Source organism: Sipha flava, unplaced genomic scaffold, assembly GCF_003268045.1.
Source record: "Sipha flava isolate LNK unplaced genomic scaffold, YSA_version1 42_pilon_pilon, whole genome shotgun sequence".
NCBI classification, from domain to species: domain Eukaryota; kingdom Metazoa; phylum Arthropoda; class Insecta; order Hemiptera; family Aphididae; genus Sipha; species Sipha flava.
The window spans coordinates 1106153-1130188 of record NW_020273159.1 but is presented as its reverse complement, the minus strand read 5'-3'; the positions used below and the strand labels follow the sequence as shown (position 1 = coordinate 1130188).

The 24036-nt window shown below is 24.7% G+C and overlaps 1 protein-coding gene across 1 annotated transcript in view; it reads right to left on the bottom strand.

Moving 5' to 3' along the window:
- Window positions 1–24036, bottom strand: part of LOC112689078 (corticotropin-releasing factor-binding protein) — a 40382-nt gene that overhangs the window by 4927 nt on the left and 11419 nt on the right. Inside the window, exons 2-4 of the mRNA XM_025562587.1 lie at window positions 9699–9771; window positions 8308–8468; window positions 4562–4772 (exon numbers count right to left, since the gene is read on the bottom strand). Of these exons, the coding sequence (XP_025418372.1) occupies window positions 4562–4772; window positions 8308–8468; window positions 9699–9771 (445 nt within the window). The remainder of the gene's footprint in view (window positions 1–4561; window positions 4773–8307; window positions 8469–9698; window positions 9772–24036) is intronic.

Here is a 24036-nt window from a genome sequence, read left to right as displayed (position 1 = left end):
TTGCATACGATAACCAAGCAGTACCATGTAGGCACTTTGATCGCCAATCCGACAGTGAAAACGACACCCAAATAGTACATAGGATCTATTCAATTTAAGTGACTTTTATTTCGGTCCCCCTAGTTAATTTTTACAATGTTTTCATCGTCCTCATCGTACATGTCTTTCCAATGGTCTATCTGCACTATGTTTGTGTGTTGAGAACGATTGTGCTCGGCTGGTAATTTTACACGAATGTTTTTCTTTTTTTATATATATATTCAATCAAAAATGTTTATTCGTACCACATGAGATCAATAATTTACCTTTCTCCATATATGTACCCTTCGACACAATTCTACTCAACTTATTATTTTCTATCCTTGTTCTTTTGATCACTAAACCGAAACTCGTTATGACAGCGTTGTTTCGTTGAATATAGTCTTTGGCTGGATAAAATATAATAAACAATGTCTATAAAAACTTTGTTTGTATTTAATTAGATAGAGATAGATAGATTTACACGAAAACATAGAATACATTTTATTGAAACTGACTTTTCGGCCGCGATTTTTATGTTTGTAATAACAATTGGACAATATTAAGTTAGTATTTAGGTAAGTTATGTTTGCAAACTTCATCGTCTACAGAATTATAAATAAGTTTTTTTTACTAAAAAATGGGCTAGATTATTATATTAAAAACTTATAATAAATATTGACTAATACGAAACGAGTTTACACACTCACTCTTTACATATTTTAAAAATTGAATTACATTAAATTGCATTCCATTATATGGAGCGGAAATGTTTATCGTTTCGAAAAATGTGTATATATTATTTTAGAACTGATTTTAGTTGAATTATGTAATTTACGAATATTTTAAAAATATCTGGTTTCCCAGAAACTATTTTACTACATATGCTTCAAAATGATATGTCCAACAAATTATAGAACATCCATTGTCAAAAAATTAATGTACTTTAATTATCGTATATATAAGCTTAATAAATAAATAAAATATCGGAGATAAATTTTCAAACGAAAATTGCTTTGAAATATCACATTATTTCTTAGATAATTGAATGCAAATTGATCCAAGTATCTCAGTCATCACATTTCCGTAAACTTTGAAATGTATAAACATGTTCCTGTTAAAAGATTTTTCAGAGTAATCATTATTGTCCTTATATTTATCTGTTAATTTTATGATGTATGATATTATGCTTCTCAGCAAAAACCTTATGCAGTAGAAATCACTATAACAAGCATCGGATAGAAGGAGATACTTATACCATGATAAAACGCTAGGTCTCAGCAAAAAAACCTACTTATCATATGGGATAGGTTATAATATACGTTTACAGCAAGCATGGTTAGAACGAGATATGGGCTTCAACGAGTAAAATAAAACGAACTATAATAATGACCATCTGGTTACTACGAGAAGGTTATTTTTTGGCCATTATTTGGCTCAACCTGCTCGTTATATTGCCAGTATTCTAAGTTTTTTATCTTTATCTTTATTATGCATATATTGGCTTATTAACAATAAATATGATTTCTACGAGGTATGGTGTTTTCAAGTTTATAAAATATATGGAAGTGTCAGTATGTAGTTATGTAAAAACATCCATCATGTCACGTCATCAGTTTACGTTGGGCGAAAAAATCGGTATAATCGGACGGTTAGAATATAATGAGAAAAACATCTTAATTGAAAATAAAATTGGCACCCATTCGTCAAGGATATATCAATATGGTAAAGTCGGGATAGATTGAAAAATATATTAATTAAATTATTACTTAAAATATTGTTAAATAATAGTTATTGCTATTCGCACTACAGCCGATAGACCAAAATAAGAACGATTAATTATCGCTAACAATGAAGGCTCGTTCTAAACGTATTTGTATACAACAAGCTACAAGCCGGATTCAACGAAAAAAACTAGCTGACCTTTGAAACTCGTTATGACCGATTTTTACTGTAATTTATTATATTTGTTGCTTAATTAATCAAAATTGGGAATTTTTATAAACTACATTTATTAGAGCATTTATTTATGTAACTTTTTCATGATAATTTAAAAAAATTTTCAACCTGTGTATCGTCACTTTTATTGATTTGAAAAGAATGTAAGGATATATTAGTGATAATACAAAATCACTTTACAAATTAAACCCACAATATTCTAATTAATGTCAGTGAAATATGATTATGATTTCTATAGTAATTTAGTTATACATGACTTAGATATGTTTATCTCATGAAATTATATTCTAAATCAAAATAAAAAATTAATCAAATAGTAATTCGATGAGGTTTTTATTCGAACTTAGATAATTTAATAATATAAGTAAAATATGCGACACATCTGTTTTTAATTAAGTATTGAATATTAAATATAATCAATAACATTATAATATCAATATAACATCGAAATTTGAATTAATTATTGAGAACAAACGAATGATGTATCTGAAGTTTTTCATAAAACATCAACAATTTACTTGCCTACAAATAAAAAAAGGTACTTATGATAGCAGGAAAAGGCAATAAATTGTACGATAAATTATCAACAAGACTTTGTTATAACGATGATAAAACGTTTTGTCAGGGTTATTTATAATTATTTTCAAAAGTAATATTCAGGTTTTGAATCGAATATAAAATAATGATTGTCATCAAAATTGTTTTTTTTTTATATAGATACTAACATTGGTGCGGTGATGTATTTGATGACGAAAAATTAAAATTTCTCATAGTAGTCATTATCACGAATAATGTTAAACAAATTACAACGATGGCGCATGGGACATTTAGACAGATACAAATAATTTTTAATGGCGTCAAAGTGAAGACCCGAAAACAACAAATTCACTAACACAAAAAATGCATACGAGTATATTTGAAGCGAGGCGGCTAAATTAATTATCCACGTTGTAACCATGGAAAAATATTTAACTCGACAATAGGGTAACGGAAATACGTCCAATATAACTTGTATTTACGTATTAAGTCGGCATGGGAATTATATTGTAATCATCATTGAAATCATATACGCGTTCATGTTGCCTTCAAATTACTAATCATATAATATAATTCCATGCTGTACAAACCAACGAGCTTAACCAAATTTTAAGAACAAAACATAATTTAGATGACCTGCAGTGATACGTGCATGATGTAGCTTTGGTCTATGAAAGGGAATTGTGTGCGCGTAATAAATAAACAACGCAGTTGCACTCAATGAAAATACCTGCAGGACTTTGCTAACTAAAAAATTATGTCACTGTGCATTTAAATCTATACATACATGTATAAATATGTATGATCTTAACACTCATTGAAAATTGATTGTTTCGGATTTTTAATTTTAAAACTTATTTCATCATTTATAAACAAAGAGAAATATTTTAGAATTTAGTATAATAATTCCCTAAAATATTATTTAACATACATTAACTAACATACTCGTATTTTTATAGTTTTTACTTTTACATTTCTTTAATGTCAATTAATTAACGCATTTAATATATACTTTAAGAACTATATATCATATTTATCTGTTTTTCTTATATAGTAGTGAAAGTATTGTGATGGTTAAATATTTTTTTTTTAAATCAACAATAATTGTTGAAATATTAATATGGCGTAATTATTATTTTAATTTTATTTTTCTTATGATAAGACAACATCATCATCGAATGCATAAAAAAATTAAATAGACAATCTATAAAAAAAATGTTATCTTTATTTATTATGTTAATATAGCACGCTATTATGAGTACGTACTCGTATCTTATGAAAAGTTGTCACCGAAATTGTTTTTTTTTTTTTTTTCTTAATAAAACTTATACTTTTAAGAAATTTCAATCAAAATAATTAATTTATAGTACCTCAAGATTGGAATAAACAAGTTACACTGGATGCATAATAAATTATATAAATTGTACCTACTTATAAGACCTGTACAGAATTCCGCATTAGTTTTTGGTCTTTCCTTCGGTGAGCGTACTGTTTGTATATTAAGGCGGTTTGGTAGGTACTCTATGCGTTTTGGACTCTACAAAACCTCCGGCAAATTTATCATAATTATAAATAAATGTTTATCTTGGGAGAAACGACCATATTAAATTTATTTAATGAAAAAAATTATCCATTTTAAAATATAGTATATTGTTTTTAAACTGTAATTTCTTAAAACATACAGTGTAACATGACTGAATCAAAAAAACTAAAAATAAATAAATAAATAATAATAATAATATTAATCAACTGTACAAACGTAAAAATATGACGTGCATATGAATAAGTTATAAAAATAAAAACAATTTTAATCATATCTTAAATTTAGTTAGTATACCAAATATTAATGACCTAGTTGACTACATTGGGACGTGATTTTAATAATAATGAAAAAAAAGTTCAATCCTTTTTGACCAAATGGCGTATATTTTAATCCTGCAACGTCGTTATATTTGTTGTGTATACAATACACAATGTAACGAAATATTAGGTTAGGTTACATTATTATTATGTTCACTGTCGTAATCTTCATTAATATTATACGTACGTGTAGGATTGTTGATGAATGACACATAAAAACTGAATCCGTTGCCCCTTCGCGGTACTCGGAATTGTATCAAAGCAGCATTTTGTGACGATTTATATACCTGTTTGCGTTTTTTTGTGCCGCAAATCTCGTAAAAACGCTCCTCCATGGGTTTCGGGTGATCCTGTTCGTTGGGAAATAACTGTCCGTTGAGTTCCCATCCATCCACAAACTGAAAGTATAAAATATGAATTATTTAATAATATATATGCTATTATGTAAAACGGTTCACCATACAATAAGCAAAAGAACACGTCATCAACTCTATAATTTTTATGTGCATATTTAAAAACAGTACATATGATGTATATCATATATAATATGATGTAATATTTAATTTTTTTTTTTTTTTTTTGTAATTTTTCTCATAAATATTTATTTATTATTATTTATTTTTTTCGTTTATTTTAGCTTGCACTACGTAGGCTATAAACTTATAAAAATTTACACAAAAATAATTAGTTATATGGATTATAGTATTTAAAAATTGTGATATGTGTTAAATATTGATACAATATTGATTGAATTAAATTAAGTTGTACACTTAAGCCAGCTGTTTTAATGTAAGAATTGTAAGGTTTTGCTAATTTAATTCTGGTAAAATCCAAATGCTTCGTATTTATGTTTTAGAATGGTATTAATATTCATTTTAAATAGGTGTTCAATAGAATAATAGTTGTTCTAAAATTATTAAACAATTTTTATAACATTTATAAAACACAATATAAGAATCAATCTTTAATGTTATTGTTTTATTATTGTCAAGAACTGGTATACAACTTTTAATTAAGTCTAATAATAATTATTTTTTTTAAAAATTATGGTAATAGTTTCAAAGAAAATAAACTAAGACTGTGCAATTTAAAAATAATAATTTTCGATTCATTCTAGGCTATTATCTTAAAAAAATTTCGTCATCAATATAAGTTATGACACTTGTTGCTAAAAATATGAAAATTATTCTATATTTATAGACAATTTAGTGCAATTTATTTTTTGCACACAACCGATTTATAAAATCATACGTAACTTAATTATGGTAATAGATAAAAGTTATCCAAGTTTTTATTCCACAGTTATGAATTCAATTCTATTTTTATAAAAGATTACACGTTCTATTAGCTAATTGAACGGGGCCTTTTTAACGGCTATAAAATGTTTTAAATTTAAAAACAACTTCATAGTATAATCAAAATATTTTCACGTTCACACCTGAAATTTAAAATAAAAATTTACTACATTTTTTTTTTTTTTTTTTAATTTATTATAATATAAATAAATTTTGGTACTCAATAAAAAACAAAATATCTGTTTCTATGACAAAAACAAAATAATACGATTTTAACTGAGAGTTTTTAATCTTCTCATTTATAGGAATATTAAAATATTATTTTCACGCACTGTACTTTATCTTTATGTTAATTTATTAGCTTATCAGATTAATAATAAACACAATATTTTAATTAGTTATTTTTACTATGAATTCATAAATTCTATTAATGAATTCGTAATTAAAAATAATAATAAAACTTGTGAAGTAGAAGTCATATCTATATAATATAGTTTAATTAAAAGTATTTAAGAGGACGTCACACCCGCATGTGTTGTCTCCGTCTGACATAGATCCTAAATAGCAAATTTGCGTTCAGTGATTCAAATGTAGTGATGTTAGATTTAATATTAGAGTAAACTTACCTTAATTTAAACTTTAAAGGAAGAACATATTAATGTTTTGTTGGTCGGTTTTTTCCGATATTTTAATTTTTTAGCAAGTTATGATGTTTTATTTTACATACTCATAACACGCTTAAAATTAAAATATGGAAAAAAACCGACCAAAAAAATACAGATAGTGTTTTTTCCCTTAAAGTTTGATTATATGCTAGTTTACTCTAATATTAAAGCTAACTTCACTACATTTGAATCACTGAACGCAAATTTGCTATGTTGTACGTATGTAAGACGGAGACAACACATGCAGATGTGACGTCCTTTTAAATTGTATATTTTTGAAAAATAACTTTTAACTCTATCAAAACCTAATAAATGATGATTGTTATATTTTATTGCATATTAATTGCATATTCACAAGCATTTAAAAAACAGCATTACTATCATGAGCATTTAAAAACAAATTTAACCGTTTATTTGAAAACATTTGTAAATTCATTTTTGTAATATAAAAAGGTTCTTCTTATTTTCATTATTTTTCTTATCGAATTTTGAAAATCTTAAAATAATTTATTAATTTTTCATTTATTTTTTGAAAGATACAACTTTTTCTTTCATTAGTTTAATAAACTTATTAAATAATACTAAATAAATTAATAAACTTATCAAATATCGATGTGGCTGCTATAACAATTTTATATTGTTATTAAACGAATAAAGATTAAACTAAAGTTAATTAAAATTAAACAATAAATGTATGCTTTTGTCTGTATATTTGTACTTATTTCATGAAGTTTGAACGCTGTTTATAAACTTGCTATTACTTAAGTTAAATGTATGATGAATGAAATATAGATTACCATTAAAGTGTTATCGTGCCATTAAGTACATTATATAATCATTGTATTTCATCGAATAATGCGGTGGTGATTATATTTTTGTATAAAATATATACTTTCGAAGTCATGGACCATATAATATAAATTTATTTTTAACACAAATCTCACGTTTCATTGAACTCATGATGTACAACTATTATAAAAGAATTTATAAGGTCCGTGACTTATATATTAATGTACATGTATAAATTTCTAAACGATTTCGAGTTCCTAGCTAATAGGTAAAATGTAGGTAGTTAACGATATTTAATGAAAACAATACTTATAAATAAAATTATTCGTGAATCGTTTTCAAAAATGAATTGTTGAGTTGATTAACCATAAACAATTTTTCAAACATTTGAGATACATCGGAAACTTTATTGGTATATTCTTAACAGTTATTTATAGATATGTTGGTCAATTTAGATTTTATTAATGTATTTCTGTGAGCTGACATAACTGGTGCATCAGATGGTCGTCGAAATTGTGTGTAAATTATATGAATCGCAATAACCGTGGATAAATCTTTGAAGAAAAAAAAGTTTATTGCGAATTCACTTTGGACATTTCGCCGTAAACACTTGTTTTCTCAAATAAAATCGAATACGTTCACGGTCGTCCGTATACACGTATATGAGGGACTCTACCAGCTCAAGTCTCCATATATATATATAAATATATATATATATATATATATATATATATATATATATATATATTATATATATATATATATTTAATACACTCGTAAAGATCTGCGGTTTACGAGTAAAATAGAATGATAACGTATCATCCACGGTGGATATTGGCAGCGGCGGCTTTGCATCATCCTCTACACGAAGCATGTAGATAAATATTCGCATACGATACCGCGCTCGAATCGTGTTTACTGCGTGGTCGCGTGAAATCGATACGCGATTATGTGTATAAACGTAAGTAATAATATTATGTAAATTTCCACGCCGGGAACCCATAGCGCTAAAAACCGCACACCATTACATTATGTATTTGATCAACGTTTGACGTATTATTCGGGAACATTGTTCAATAAGCACATACTACCGACGTGACGTTTGTAATATTATATCGTATGTGTGTGTGTGTGTGTGTGTGTGTGTGTATGTTTGACATGCACTTACTCGCGCAAATACTTACCGCTATTAAACCTCCCGTGTTGCACGGCACGTCTATGTAATCGAAGTACACGTGGACCGTCTGCTCGGGCTTCGATATTATGTAAATGCCGCACACGGTCGGGTCGTTTGTCTGCGATTTGTAGTACAGATGTCCTTCTTCGGACCACACGGTCATGCAGTCTACAATGTGATCACAACAACAACGGTACAATAAATAATAGTATAGACAAGCTGTCTTAGATATTATGATAACAACATCAGCAATAGTACATTTTTATTTATATTTTTTATTTTCTTCGACAGCACTCGGAAACACTGCACTGCTACACGGACCAATACACCAATTAGTCCGGTTGATATTATAATAGTGTAATGGTAATGAAAAACAGGGACGTGGTTGTGTCCATTGCATATGTATGCAGAGTACCGTTACTAACGCGGAGAACCCAATATCAATTATAATAAATTATAATTTAACGCGAGTGCAGACGGTATAAGTGTGCGAGATGATTACGCTTTGATACGAATCGATTAATTTATCTTCGGTTAAAATTATTGCGATTCATCGTTTTCTTTAGAAGTTTTTTTTTTTGATATTAATGCCCATATTTTTAACTTAATATATATATATATATATTGTCTCTTTATAAAAAAAAATTTATCAGAACTTAATTTTCGAGTCACGTGAACTTTTTATATTTTTTATTTGCATAACCAATAAATATGGTTATATTTCTAAAAATACCAATAAACTTAAATCGAATATCATTCAAAAAATGTATTAAACTACTTATTAAAGTCTAAAAATCAAAATAAATACTTATTTAGAGAGAGTTTAACCATAAAATGACTTGCGAGATTTGAGGTACTTAACGATGATTTGAGTCATAATAATATATTACAAGGTAAAGGATGAGTGAATAATCAAAGACGTAAAGGTTTATTCAGTTATGAATATTGTGATTTTGTAACAAATTATAACGCTAATACATTAAATATATACAATTTTTTTTTAATATACTCTACAACTATAAATTTCAATATAATTTTTATACACACTTTTTCAAACTAATAATATTTTACGATTTATCTCTCAAAAAAATTAATTTAATCGAATGTCGAAATCCTGATAAAAAATAAACCTGTACAATGATATTATTATTAAAATTTAATTCACTCAACGATGCGATTAGAAGTTCCATAAACACAAATTCTTGGATAAACAAATGCTCATCATTTTTGTGAAAATTCAATTTCAGTAAAACAAAATAAAAATCAAATGCGATTCAGAACCTCTTTACACTAGGCTTACAAAATAAATAAAACCTATAACAATTGTCTTCCACTCCATATATCGTCATCACATAAATTCCTATTGAAAATGTCGATCACACAGTTTCAACTGTTTACCTGTAATGATTTTTTCTTGTGTTCGGATCCGTTTACTTTGCACTGGATACAGCAGTGACGTTTGTTGGGGATACTAAAAAAAAAAAATTGAATTATCGTTCTACTTCATACAATAAATGTAGCTTATATATATAGTAAAATGTATATACTTTATTCACTGTTTATAGACCACATGACCATAAAAACTGTAACTATTACTTCAAATTTCAGAACTATCTCTATAAAATAAGTACGTTGCCAGTAGTTTGATTCGAGTTAATGGAGCTATATGTTATTATTACTCCAAACATGAGTATACTTCCACGAGAGCGTTTACTTATTATTTTGTTCACGTGTGTTCGTTTTTTGAAGTCAACATGGTAATTTGTATAGACTGTGAATCGCGAAAAAATAAATCTAAGCCTACAGAACCTGATCTTATTTTGTATTCTATAAATAAACATAGAACCCACCAAATATTTTAATAAAAACATTGTTTTTATTTTCCAGGATTTTCTTAGGATTTTCGTTTTAAATATTATCACATATCTCATGTTAAACAATACTGCCCTTGCAAAAAATAAAAAAAACAAAAATAAATGTACACGAGCATTAAGTTTCAGTTTTTATACTTAGAAGTACTGAATAAAAATCATATGCTATTGCGTTTTGTGTTATGATTCCACTAAAAAGGATTGTTTACAAGAATTTATATATGAATATTTAAATAATGTAAGAGGTCTACATTGCTTTGTACACATATGTTCCAAATATGAAGGATTTTTATTTTTGTGTGAGTATTTGTTCAATATTATGGTATTTTGTATTCGAAGTATTTGAAATAATATTGCTTCGTAAAATATATATATAAATACAATTTTAACAAGACTATTTTATGAAACATATAATCGACTTAAAATATTATTAATTTATTACAAAATTGAATTAAATCACATTATAGACTTTTAAGAATTTCCAATTGAAATCTGATCACAAAATGAGGTATTTTTGAACTTCGACGATTAAAATGTATAGATTCTGTTTTAGTGCAAACATAATGTTTAAAAATAGTGAACTTTTTTCATTGGACCTACATACATATAGACTATATATTTTACTATCGTATTTAAGTATACGATGTAATAAATAATAGTGTAGTTAGTAACAGTCGTACATGTGAACGACAATACGACTGACAAATTTGACGTTTGTAGTTTAGTATGAAGCCGATTTGTTTTCGTTGTCACTTATTATTATTTCAGTCGAAAAATTAATATGATTGAGAATATTAAGTTCTCCAAACTTAAATATAAACGATATGGTTTATTAAATATTAATATTTTCCGGAGCTTATTCCATTCAAAGAGCAACATAAGTTAAAAATTTAAATTGAATAACATAGAATGGGTTGAAAAAATTCGTATAAAATATAATAAGTTAAAGGAAATTTCATGATGTATATATTATAATTTTGTACGTGGGATCACAAATAAATTAAATTTATTGAGTTCAATAAAATAAAAAATAAAAACAAATTTATAAATATCAGCATTAATAAAAATTAAAGTAATAAAATTAATAATTTAAAAGTTTGTATAGACTGTAAACGTGGTATTAAAAGCGCATCAAATTCTATTAAAATGCAATTTATGACTATGTATTTATTGTTTTGTCCTATAACTTTTGTTTCATAATGTGAAACAAATGTTGAAATTACTAATCTCATACCATTAGATACAATATAATTTTACATTTTATTTCGTAGAACATTCACATAACTATCTTAATTTTCATTTTTAGTTATGATAAATGTAACTTTTATTTTCTGATATAGTACACCAAATCATTAAAATGTGAAAAAATAACGAACCAAATGTTGTATTTAGATACAATATTAATATATTGTTTACCATACAATTTTCTACGATAAAAAAATAAATAAAAATATCTTGACTAGTAAGGGTTTTGTGTTCTACATAATAAAATAACTTATATGTTGTATGGCTTGAAAATGTTCTATAAGGCAATATTATTTTTGGAATTGTTAAATTTTGAAATTACATAATCATAATAGTAAATATCACGATGTTTGGTGTAATACACCAAAGTTTAGTAATCATATTTACATTTTAATACTCTTCAAAAATTACCCAATAATTTAATATTTGATTTTATTTTATCCACATTTTCAAGAAAATAATTTACGTAAAAATATGAAATATAAAATTGTTATTTATAAAAAATATATATATATAAACCATTCTGTCATAAAAAATAAAGATATAATGAACACAAATTATATTGTTAACATTTTTTATAATATCCACCAATAAAATGATTAAGAATAATAGCTATAGATAGTAAACAAAAATTATAAACAAATTTAAAAATATATTTATATTTAAATATATATTTAATATATATTTATATTCTAAAAATATATTTAAAATATTTGAATTTATCTTTTATAAAATCCGACCACGTTGTAAGTCATTATAAAATAATTGAGCTTATTACATACGAACAACTCAATAAATTATGTAATAAAACAAAAGATTGAATATTCGATCAATAAGCGATATAATAAATAAGTAAACGGTAATAGGTTCAGTTTTCACATTTACAATAAAAATTAATTTTATGAAAAGTATAAAATATAAGCTCATTTATAATGAAATCAAGTCGTAAAGTTGTATATTTGATATTATTTTATATAACATTTTTACTTGATTAAAATATTTTCATATCAAATTCTTTCACATTGAATATTTATTTTGTGTAAATGAAAATCTTTATTACATTATAAACTTCTATAATAAAATAAATTACAAATAAGCTTTTGGAATTTATTAGATGGAAAATGCATTTTGATGAAGCTAAATGTTATATATCGAGTACTAATAAAATAACAAATGATACATTTTTTTTTCTTGTGAATCAACTTTATATTTGTATCAAATATAAATTCAAAATAACTGAAAAATAAATAATAATTTTTTATAACTTTGAGTATTTTTCTTAAAAAATAAAATTAGGTATTTATTCATTTAAAATAATACATTTATAAATGATTTACTGAACATTAGTAATTTTGTATATTTTATTTAGTTATTTGTTATATTTTGTATTTAACTTTCTTAATTCAGCAGTTATTTTTCATACGTAATATTATTGTAATTTAGTTCAAATATTTGTAGTTATCTCAAAAAATATATTTATCAAAATATTAATGGATTTTGTTAGTATATGACGTAAATTGAAATTATATTATCGTATCTAATACATGCAATTTTAAAGAGAAATATATTTATACAATTATGTACTAATAATTTATAGTTCAAATGACTATAGTCTTTTAACTATAGTCTTTTTTTATAGACTTTTAACTTTCTATAGGTCGCGTGGGGTAAATAATCTTCCAGCTTAAATATAGACGTCATTAGCAAATTCAACACAAATAGTAAGAAATGGATTTTATGTAATGTATTACATAGAATTTATAATATAAATTAAATATTATTCGGGTCAATTTTCATTTACATAGTTTGTATAACAATATTTAATTATTTATACGACATTTTTATATAATAAAAATCAAATATATTATAAATAGCTAATTTTATTTTTTGACAAGAAATAATTTTTTCGAACCCAATTCAAACTATCAAAATAGTAAAACAACAGCTTTGTAATTCATATAAACCAACTCAAATCGATAAAAACAATAAAACATTTACTTTTGTTGACTAATGTTGACTAACTGCACCAATATTAAGAATCTAACACCAACACATAGAATAAATGAAAACTGTATTTGGAATCATTATAGTGTTCTATATATTAGCATATTGATTAATGTAGACACAAACAACAAAACAACATGACAATAATGTTAATCAAAAGGACCCTTTACACTCTGCATTAATTTTCCTTCTTGTTTCATTATAATTTATTTTTATTTTATTGGTGTTACATTGAAGGCACTCGTTTTTTAAAACCCTGTTTTCTCATTAAGCTAAAATTCTATTTTTCAATTACAAATAAACTAAATAATCTTACTACTAAACCATAATGTGTCTTATTGCACATTATTTGTATGATATAAGAATATCTATTGAAGAAAAATCTTTAGTGAAAATCAAATTAATTAAATATTTTTAAGTATGTTAAAGTTTATTTCATAGTAATGTGCTCTAAAAAAAAAAAAATTGAGTTAATTTTCAACCTGCAGAAATGATTTAAGTGTAAAGAAAGACAAACTGTCTTAAAATAAAATACCAGTTGCTTCTTTAATATTCTAATGTATTTTTTAATAGCATTTAAATTGAAATTATTGAAACCTACACAAGCTGGTGCTATAATACCATGATTATAATTATCCTTATTCTTGATGAATATAATTTTTTAATTAAATATTCTATAAACTTGAACGTATTTTATTAATTAAACATAATTATCAATATGAACTCAATATCATCTATAACAGGGTTCTCCACACTTTTTTTTATTATTAACATTTTTTTATACTTTGCATCAAATTATGTTGTTCCAATTGTTCCAACAGCTTCATTTGTAAAAGTTCACACTTAAGTCAGTTCTATACTTAGATTTAATGTATTTAATTTTTGATAACAACTGTTCACATAAATAAGTGGAGTTAAATATTGAAATCATTTCACGTGTACATTATTTCAGATTTTGAATAATATTAAAAAAATATCAATAATTTTCTATGTTGAAAAGCTTGACTGACTAGAATTGGCCTACGGGCCATAGGTTGGAGACCCCTGATCTATATTATAACCCATACAAAAATGTAAATTTAAATAAATTTAAAAAAAAAACATAAACGTATTGAAAAAAAAATAAAACACAACTCACCAATAATATTGTTAACTATTTTAGTATAAAATATCAAAATAATATACCTAAAAAATTCGTAAAAATTCTAAACAATAATACTAATAATGTGAAAATCGCTTTTAAAACTAATAATAAATTATTGAACATATAAATAATACAGCTAAAAACTCCACAATAAATCCCGTTTAATTTTAAAATTCTAGTATATTTAAACATAAATGTAGTTTTAATATACTTTATATATAGGTAGGTAAAAAATAGAAATTTTAAAATCAGATATTAAGTACATATTTCTGAAATTAAATTGAAAAAACTTCTCCTTATTCAAATCTCGCTAAACATGTTTTACAAAATAAATATAATATGTATTTTGGTTTCATTGCAGACTTAGAAATATAAAATACCTTAAATAACATTTACATTAATTGAGCTTTAGATGAGTTTGAAAAAAATTTTAATTTTGAAGATGATGGTGGGGAGAATGAAGTAAAGTTGAGTTAATTACATAATTCGGAGGTATGTAATACCAACTCCCCTAGTTATGCTACTGGGTATCTGTCATAATATAAATTTATATAAATCATAATGGTATCTTCTCAACCATTAAGATTTTACGTTGTCAAGCTTTGTTTAGCACTTATAAAGATGTTTCTGTGATATAGATACGGGATTATACAGGAATTCAAATTAATAGTTATATCATAACATCCTATAAGATACTGAATATTAAACATTATTTAAATGACAAACAATGAAATGGCTTAGATTTTAGAAGCTCCTTAGAGCCGTAAATTCTTTAAACTTTATAATGTAAACAATGACTAAAACAGTTATAAGAGGAAGAGTACATGGTCAGAATTAATTGAAAATAAACAATGATATAATTCATCTTGTTCATTTATTAATATAAAATAGGGTTAAAGGTCGAATAGGAAACTGGATGTTGCATGTAATTACACTCGTACTAATATTCTTATTATTATTAGGAATAAAAACTGTGTTGCTAAACAACAATAGTAAAACAAAATTTAACCTACAAAGGGCAAGTAATTATTTTACTCCAGCGGTAGTTTTCTTGTAGATAATGTGAGTATTAAATTGGTATTTACATACATTACATCAAAATACAAATCCAAATATAATTTCTAAAAAACTTATCACGCAAGTTTATAAAAGTTTATACATTCTTAACTTAGTACGAAAAAAATCTATTATTCATTTAACGAATTTCATAAAAACAAACAAATAAAAAAATTTAAATTTTTTTTGTTGAGTCAAGAATATAACCATTGTATATTTTAAGGTAAAAACTTTCAAAATAAAATAAAATTTATCCTTAATATGTATAAAATTGATTGTATCTCATTTAATTCACAGTATTATCTAAGTGGTGAATAACCAAATAAAATATAACTTAACAGTTACACAGTACCTTTATTTTGTGATGTTTGCTTATTTGATAAATTTAATAAAAAAAAAATTAGGTAGGTACTTGCAAAGATAATGAATTCAGTATATTAATCACGTTATTATTTTAAATTGTTCATATCTGTTTAATGAATTATAACTGTATTCAATTTACCTGTAAAAATATTTATTTTATTATTTCATTACATAATTATACAATGGTAATTTTAATTAAGTGCTTGATAATTTATTCAAATTGAAAAATTAGAAATTAAATTTAAAAAATTAAAATAAAAATATAAAATATAAATTAAGACTAGTAACCTTTAATTTTCTATAAAAAAAAAATTGAGATTAAAATCTCATCTTCTAATTAAATTTACCAGTTTATTTATATTTTAATTGCATGACATTTATTTTTCAGAAAATTTATAAAATCTGTTTAAAACTCTTAATATATTTTAATTTCATAAGATATTCATGCAAATCTATAAATATTCATAGATATTTTTAGGTAAATTAAAACTAAGTATATTTTTTAAAAAAAATGGAATAGTATCGACTTTCACTTCAAAATCCAATATTTATTTATGAATATTTTTAAATCTAGTATACTACATTACTTACTATTAATTACATGTCTACAATCAAAAATTAAGTGAGCCTTGAATTTAAATAATCCCTCAACAAGCATTTTATTGTCTTTGACTGATGATTGATGTGTTTTCGTTGTACAACAATCTGATTTAATGAAAAACAAACCTCCATAGATTATAAATTGAAGTTGCATTGGTATGTTAATACAAAAAACACCACTACTCAAATACTTTGAAAAAGTAAACGCTTTAAAATAAAAATAAAAATAAAAATAATGATTGTTGTTATTGTTCGTGTGTCAGATGGGGACAACAAATTTGAGTGTGGCGTCCTCTTAAATTATATTTATGGTACATGAAAACATATATAATATCCGTTAATAACGTAATTAAATTATTTAGTTCCTTAACATTAATTTTGAGCTACAGACAGAAACTTAATATTTAGATGCACTTTTTTTAAAATTCATATACTTTCTTTGTTTTTCTGATTACCATGAACAATTATACTACATATTAATGGTACTTAATTATTTGATTACAATAATAACAGTACACTAGGAATTGGATATTACACTGATTGAATATGTATATGCATATGACACTCATACATAATTCGATACTTAAGCTCAGTATATATATGGCATTTAAATTAATTATATACACGTTTCAAATATATTCAATGTAAACTTGAGCTTATTCACAAACCAAAAGTCACAGTCCACTTTGTACAATAAAAAATGTTCGTATACAAGACATACAAGAATCCTGCATATTGAACAAAAATTTTAAATAATTTCTTATTATCTAGGAAATGAACTTAATTTTATCAAAAATTTATGATTTATATCCATAATATTTAACTCGATAAAACGCGACAAATATTTTCAATTTATTGAAAATAAATAAGACACAATACACCTCATAAAACACAATACCTTCATCAACAACATTTTCGAAGGAAAGATTATGGGGAGAAAAAGAAGAGGACACCCTTGAACTTCCTACTTCAAAGATCTGATGCTGCTGATGAACACAAGCTCATACTCACAGCTGAAGAACCTAGCAACCAACAGGGAGACATGGCTATCACGACAAGGCGCTGCCCTTAGATAAAAAAAAAAAAAAACATTGAATAAAAATTACGTTGAATCGACTTTGAAATAAGACTGCGTTTCGAAAAGCGTTTGTGCTCATTTTGGTACAAAATAAGTAGCTTTGTGCTTTTATAAATTGAAAATGTAATCAAATGATGACTGTAAATTAATATTGCTATTAAGATGAGTTTATTTTCTTATTAATTGTTTAATATTTATTTATTTATGCTAAATAAGTATTCAACGCTTTGCTTCCACTGCTAACTAGTAAACAATTAAATTAAATGCATCTTTAAAATGTTAAAATTTGATAAATTATTGTATTAAAATCATAAAATCAAATTTATTAGAATAAGGTTATTTTAACCGATGGTGGTACATTATTTTAAATATATATATATTACACTTTAATAAATATTTTTATTATTTTTGTAGTTGCCATAAAAGGACAATTTCTTTAAACAAAACTACTATGAATATTAATATCAAATAAAATTTAATTTGGAACAACTATAATTAATATTTATTAAATCGTTTACAGTTTCATTACATTATGGAACAGACTTACAGCGATTTACTTCCCTAAAAAAGTCTCCCAAAAATTCCTCAAAGATAATATAAATACGATCTGCAATATCACGGTTTACAAACTCGGTTAAAAGTAAAAATGATACAACAACTTTATACCTCTAAAATTTGATTTGATCTTTGTTTATTCATGACAACTGTTCATCCTTTCGAGATACACAATAGCATCCCAACCAATACCAAAAACCACGAGTAAATTTCCGGCACTACAAATTAGCACGAAAACATTTGATGAGTAGTGTTTCTTTTCATATACGTATGAATATGATTTTTCTTAGCAAAATTCTTTATGTCATTATATTTCCCGTCAGTTGGTTCGATAAAGCACGATTCCGTACGTTTTACCTTTTTGGGAACACGATTCCGTACGATTTCTAACAAACAATGGATTATAAAATGATCCCAAAAACAACACGATTCCGTACGATTTTCCATGCAACGTTGCCATTTATTATTTATTATTATCAATTAATTTTTGTCATTTAAAAATAAAAAAATATAAACATTTAAAATATATAATTTGTAAATGGTTTAATAATTATAATTTGATACCTTGGTAATTAATACAAATACTTGATAAATATTTTATTATATTTCTATGATTTAAAAATTTGTTATGTTCGGTTATTGTGTGATGTAATCGCTGTTTGTCGGCTAAGGCCATTTGATTCAAACGTCCTTTAGACACAGATCTTATTTTCGTGCAAGTCTCTTCTTGTGTTTCCTTTAAAACTGCTATAACCAAATGAACTGAAGGGTGTGGTGAAACTGGGCATTTTTCCTTTTTCTGAAGTTATAAATTTAACTTCATTTTCCATGTTCACTATTTTTTATATTTTTATAACGCATCACACTTTACACAAAACGATGTGGTTATCGACTAGCATGCGACGACTAGGGAAAATAAACATTGATACCTATCTTAATTTATTATTAAGATATTATGTCGTATGCTGTAGATTATCAGTAGTTTTGGTTTTGATGTACCTACATACACGAATATATTCTTTTGTTACTGATAAACTATTTTGTAATGATTAATAACCATATCAAATCTAATAGTGTTATTGCGATTTACTTTAAGACGATGTTGATGTCGACCGATACTGTATAATATCTACGACGTATAATACGTATATGTGTTATACAAATTAATAGATTACATTTATAATTATATAATTTTTTAACTTATTTAGAAATCTGACAACGTTACACTAAAATCTTAGGTACAAAACGTACGGAATCGTATGCTTTAAAATGTGTACGATTCCGTACGCTGATAAGGACCGTACGGAATCGTGTTCTACCCCAGTTGGTTTTCTAATTGCATTTGTCTTAAGCTCATATTTAGTGTGCATCTATTTGATCTCAACTTAAAAAAAAGACGATATCCAAAATGTTGAAACATACAGCACTCTAAATTATTACGGTTCTATCGCTCGGTGAGTACCTAACTCAAGTCAATATTCCTTTGTATATATAAATGTATAAACCAAATAGTAGTGTTTATTTGAGTTTAGAAATCCTACAACAATGTTTTTGAAAATTTAAAATAATTATTTATTTACCTCAGAAGAAATCACTGTGTTGCATGAATCTACACTACTATTTTTAAAAATACTACAGGTACTCACTTGAATTAGTAATACCACATATTTTTAACATACAATATTCCTATTTAATATATTATGTATATTTTTAAATGAGTTAAAAACATTTGTACATTACACCTCATTTTATAATTTGTTATAATATTTTATAACTAAGGGTCTTATGAGATGGTAATGGGACCCAATGGCTACAATCCAACTACCTAATTTATGAAAAGGAAGCTTAAGCACCTCTTTAGATACTAGACAGCCCCGACTGCTGCTATACTCAGAATAAAAAAATAAAAATATTTTATCAAGTTGACTATTTTTATAAACATATACTGTGAACTGAGAAAGATTTCTTCTTCAAGCTATTACTCAATTATTATAGTTATAAAAATTTTATTTTAAATACATACATATATATACTGTATTAAACCACTACAAAGTGCATTGAAGATATAATTCCATTAAAGCATCAACAAAATATTTATAAAATAGTATTTATCATAATAACATGATTAATTCTAAAAAATTACCATTAAATTAATTCATAACTATAATGATAATTCTATACATACATTACATTCAGTTATATGTGCATGTACGTTTGCTATACGATTGAAATGATCTCCTGCCTTTTTTAATATGCATGTATTTAATATCTTATCTTATAAAATACTTATACTGAATTATAAATGTTGAGTGATGAATTATGTCAGCCTAATATAAGATGACATAATGCTCTTCCATCGAGTGAACAATTTAAATAAGAATACATGATATTCATTATATGCAATATTATACGTATACAATATCTTACATATTCATATGTACTGTACAATATTATTATTTTATTCGAATAAATATTATTACTAAGCGTCACAAATAATTATAAAAAAAAAAAAAAAAACAATTCCTTTTACCTTCATAAATTAATTTAAATAAATTAAAAAAAAATTATTTAAAAACAAGTATGTATACCATATATTAATATAAGTGCTATTTATAAAAAAAAAGTATAGTTGAAATTAATCTTCTATTTGCCTTAAGTAAAATCAACAATATTGATTTATTTGAGTTTATATTACTATGAAACAAATTGATTATGAACAAATAATAAAACAAAAATTAATATAGCTACTTTTGTAATTTTTACAAATGAACTAATATAATTTGTCAAACCTAGAACTTTTGTTTTTAAAAATTACATATTTATTTTGGAAAGTATTTACTCCATTTCGATAAAGAGCACGAACTATTCTAATACTAACAAAGAACTTTCCGTTTTTTAAAAAATATGAAATTTAATAACGATTTGGAGATATTCATTTATTCATCATACAATTAGATGGAATGTCCGCATTAATTGGATGATAAGAAACATTTTTCTCATAATACGAACATTGGAAATAAAATAGAACCAATACAAAATATAATGATGGGAAAAATTCTTAACGAGTAATAAATTTCAAAATAAGAAAAAGAAAAAATATTATGTATATTGTAAAATATAATATTATTCTACAACTAAAATCAAACTATTAAAGAAGACATAATTGCTGACGTTATACACGTCATACTCACTATAAATGTAAAATATAAAAACATATTCAAACTTTCTATAATTGATTTGATACTTATTTAAAGAAAAATATAATAATATTATTGTTGTACTTTCAATGAATGGTTTTATATTTTTTGCGTTTTTTTTCAAATGTAATTTTCCCAACAATACAAACACATTGCCAGCATTTATTTATTTCCTGCGGCGGGAACTTCGTTTGGTTGACAATGAGTCCTCTATCTCGATAAAAGATATAAACCCTATTATTGTTTCTTGTCGCTTCGGTGTGAAAGTAAAATGTTATTATATTTTTTTCTGTTTTATATTACATTATAAAGTACACTGTTGTCACAACGATGATGCCGGAGTAAGAAAAAAAAAGTTGAAAAGTCTGTTTCTATAGAATAATCCATTTATGTATATATAAATGTACATACATTCGGAAAACACAGTTACATTCGTTTTATAAAATCGAAAGTTGTTCACTTGTATAAATTATAATATATATTTGTAACTAAATTCAACTGTAAATAATGCTCATTTATTTTATTTCAAATGATGATACGAATTTTAATAATAATATGAATTTTAAAAATCTATAAAATTAAATTTTGAAGATTATAAATATTACACCTCTACTTACTGAAACAGATTGAAATTTACTATTGAGGAGTATGAAAAGGAACCCAAGTCTGATTGGATAGGAAAACCGCTCAAGTTTAAATCAAACTTAGAATTAATCAAAACTTACAGTCGAATTTACTGTAGACACTATGATTATCGGTGTTCAAACCATTCCCCAGTGACTCCATTTATAACTACTGGACTCTATAAATTAACACAAATCGGCTTTTCATGAACCACATAGTTGACTCAATGTACCTTTAATGATTTTCTTTTTTGCAGTACATATCAATTACTGTTCGTGGATATTTATGATAACTGGTATTGATTATAATTAATATTTCATGTCGATTGAATAAAAGTAGGTGCTGATAAATAATAGCTTATATAAAATGATGACATACAGTTTTTAAGTTATTATATAAACAAATTTATATGAATAATAACACAGTGTCAAATTTTTTGTTCTGCAAAAAAAATTAAATTAATTTGGTCGTAGAGTTAAACGTTGCATAATAAATATTATGATATGTTATAATACAAAAACTAAAAATTTGCTCCCATCAGAATACGTAAAAGTGCAAAATTTACACCAAAAATATGATCAATATCAGCGATGTATTTTACCTATGTAATTATTGAATTTTTTTTTTTTTTGTTCTTTAAGGTTTCAACACGGTTTTTCTAGTTAGTTACTATAGTTAGTATTAATGGTTCCGGAGTCCGAAACCATTAATATTTTATATAAATTATCCAAGTACTTGAAGTTAACAGTCTTATACATATACAATGAAAAATGTTTTGAATTTAATGAATTGAATTTAATTGTATAATATTTAACGTCTAAAATAAAATCGTTTAAATAATTACTTTCAGCTATGTGTAGACATTTTACTTGAAAGTTACAAAGATGATTAAAAAAAATAAATACTATTCTGGTTAAAATTTAATTTATCTTCAATTACATAAAAACAAATAAAGAAAGGCACATTATAAACTATAATGTTTCAACTAATAAAAACTTTATTTCCCTTGAAGTACAGTATTATTGCAGTTATAATTTGCATTTGCTTTTGAAATATGAATAATAAATTACTGTAGATTTTGTGAAGCAATACTATTTCCTTAAATTTTTGTAGAGGTGAAACCATGGTTGAAATGAACATTCAACTTTCAAAGATCCTTAATATCCGTTTTAGTTTTTATAAGCGTAAATAAAACATCATAAAATGTGATTATTGCATATAAAGAGTATTTTTTAATAGTACACACCGCATATTATATAAAGTATCAATATTAATTTAGAAATTATATATTTACAAATAATATATAAAATAAATCAAATTTGATTTAAATTGAAAAAATTTTTCATAAACAAAATCTAGGAAATTTAATTAAGTAAGAACAAAAATCGCCGTATATAATATAATTTCTTACTATTACTTTATTGATGAATAATTCAATTGCTTTTTTTTTATATAAAAGTAAAAGCATTAAGACTAAATAGCTACTTAAGTTATTTCAATAAAATGATAATAGAAATATAAAAGTCAATTCACAATTACCCCTCAATTTATTAGTTTATAATAATAAATTAATTTAAATAATATAATAAATAATACATTTCAATTTAAGAATAGGAAAAAATATAAAAGTGCTCAAAAATCATTAAAATGTTATTTAATTTTTTTTTTTTTTTGTGATCACTGAATCATATGTTTTTATTATATTATAACACGCATATTGATTTTTCATAAAAACAGTTTGTAAATGACTAAACGCAAATTATTATTGTAGTCGATATTTAATATAGATACTAAAAAAAAAAAAACTCTTTTGAGTGATAATTCATTGAAAACGCAAAAATGTAATTTTTTTTAATAAAAAATATTGTTTTTGTACTACGTATGCTTACCATGTAAGAAAATAATTTTTTAGTGGAATTTAAAAATGTAGCCATTTTTTTCTCACTTTACTCTAAAGAAAGGATACTCTAAACATCAAGCTAACAAAAAGAAGGATAAA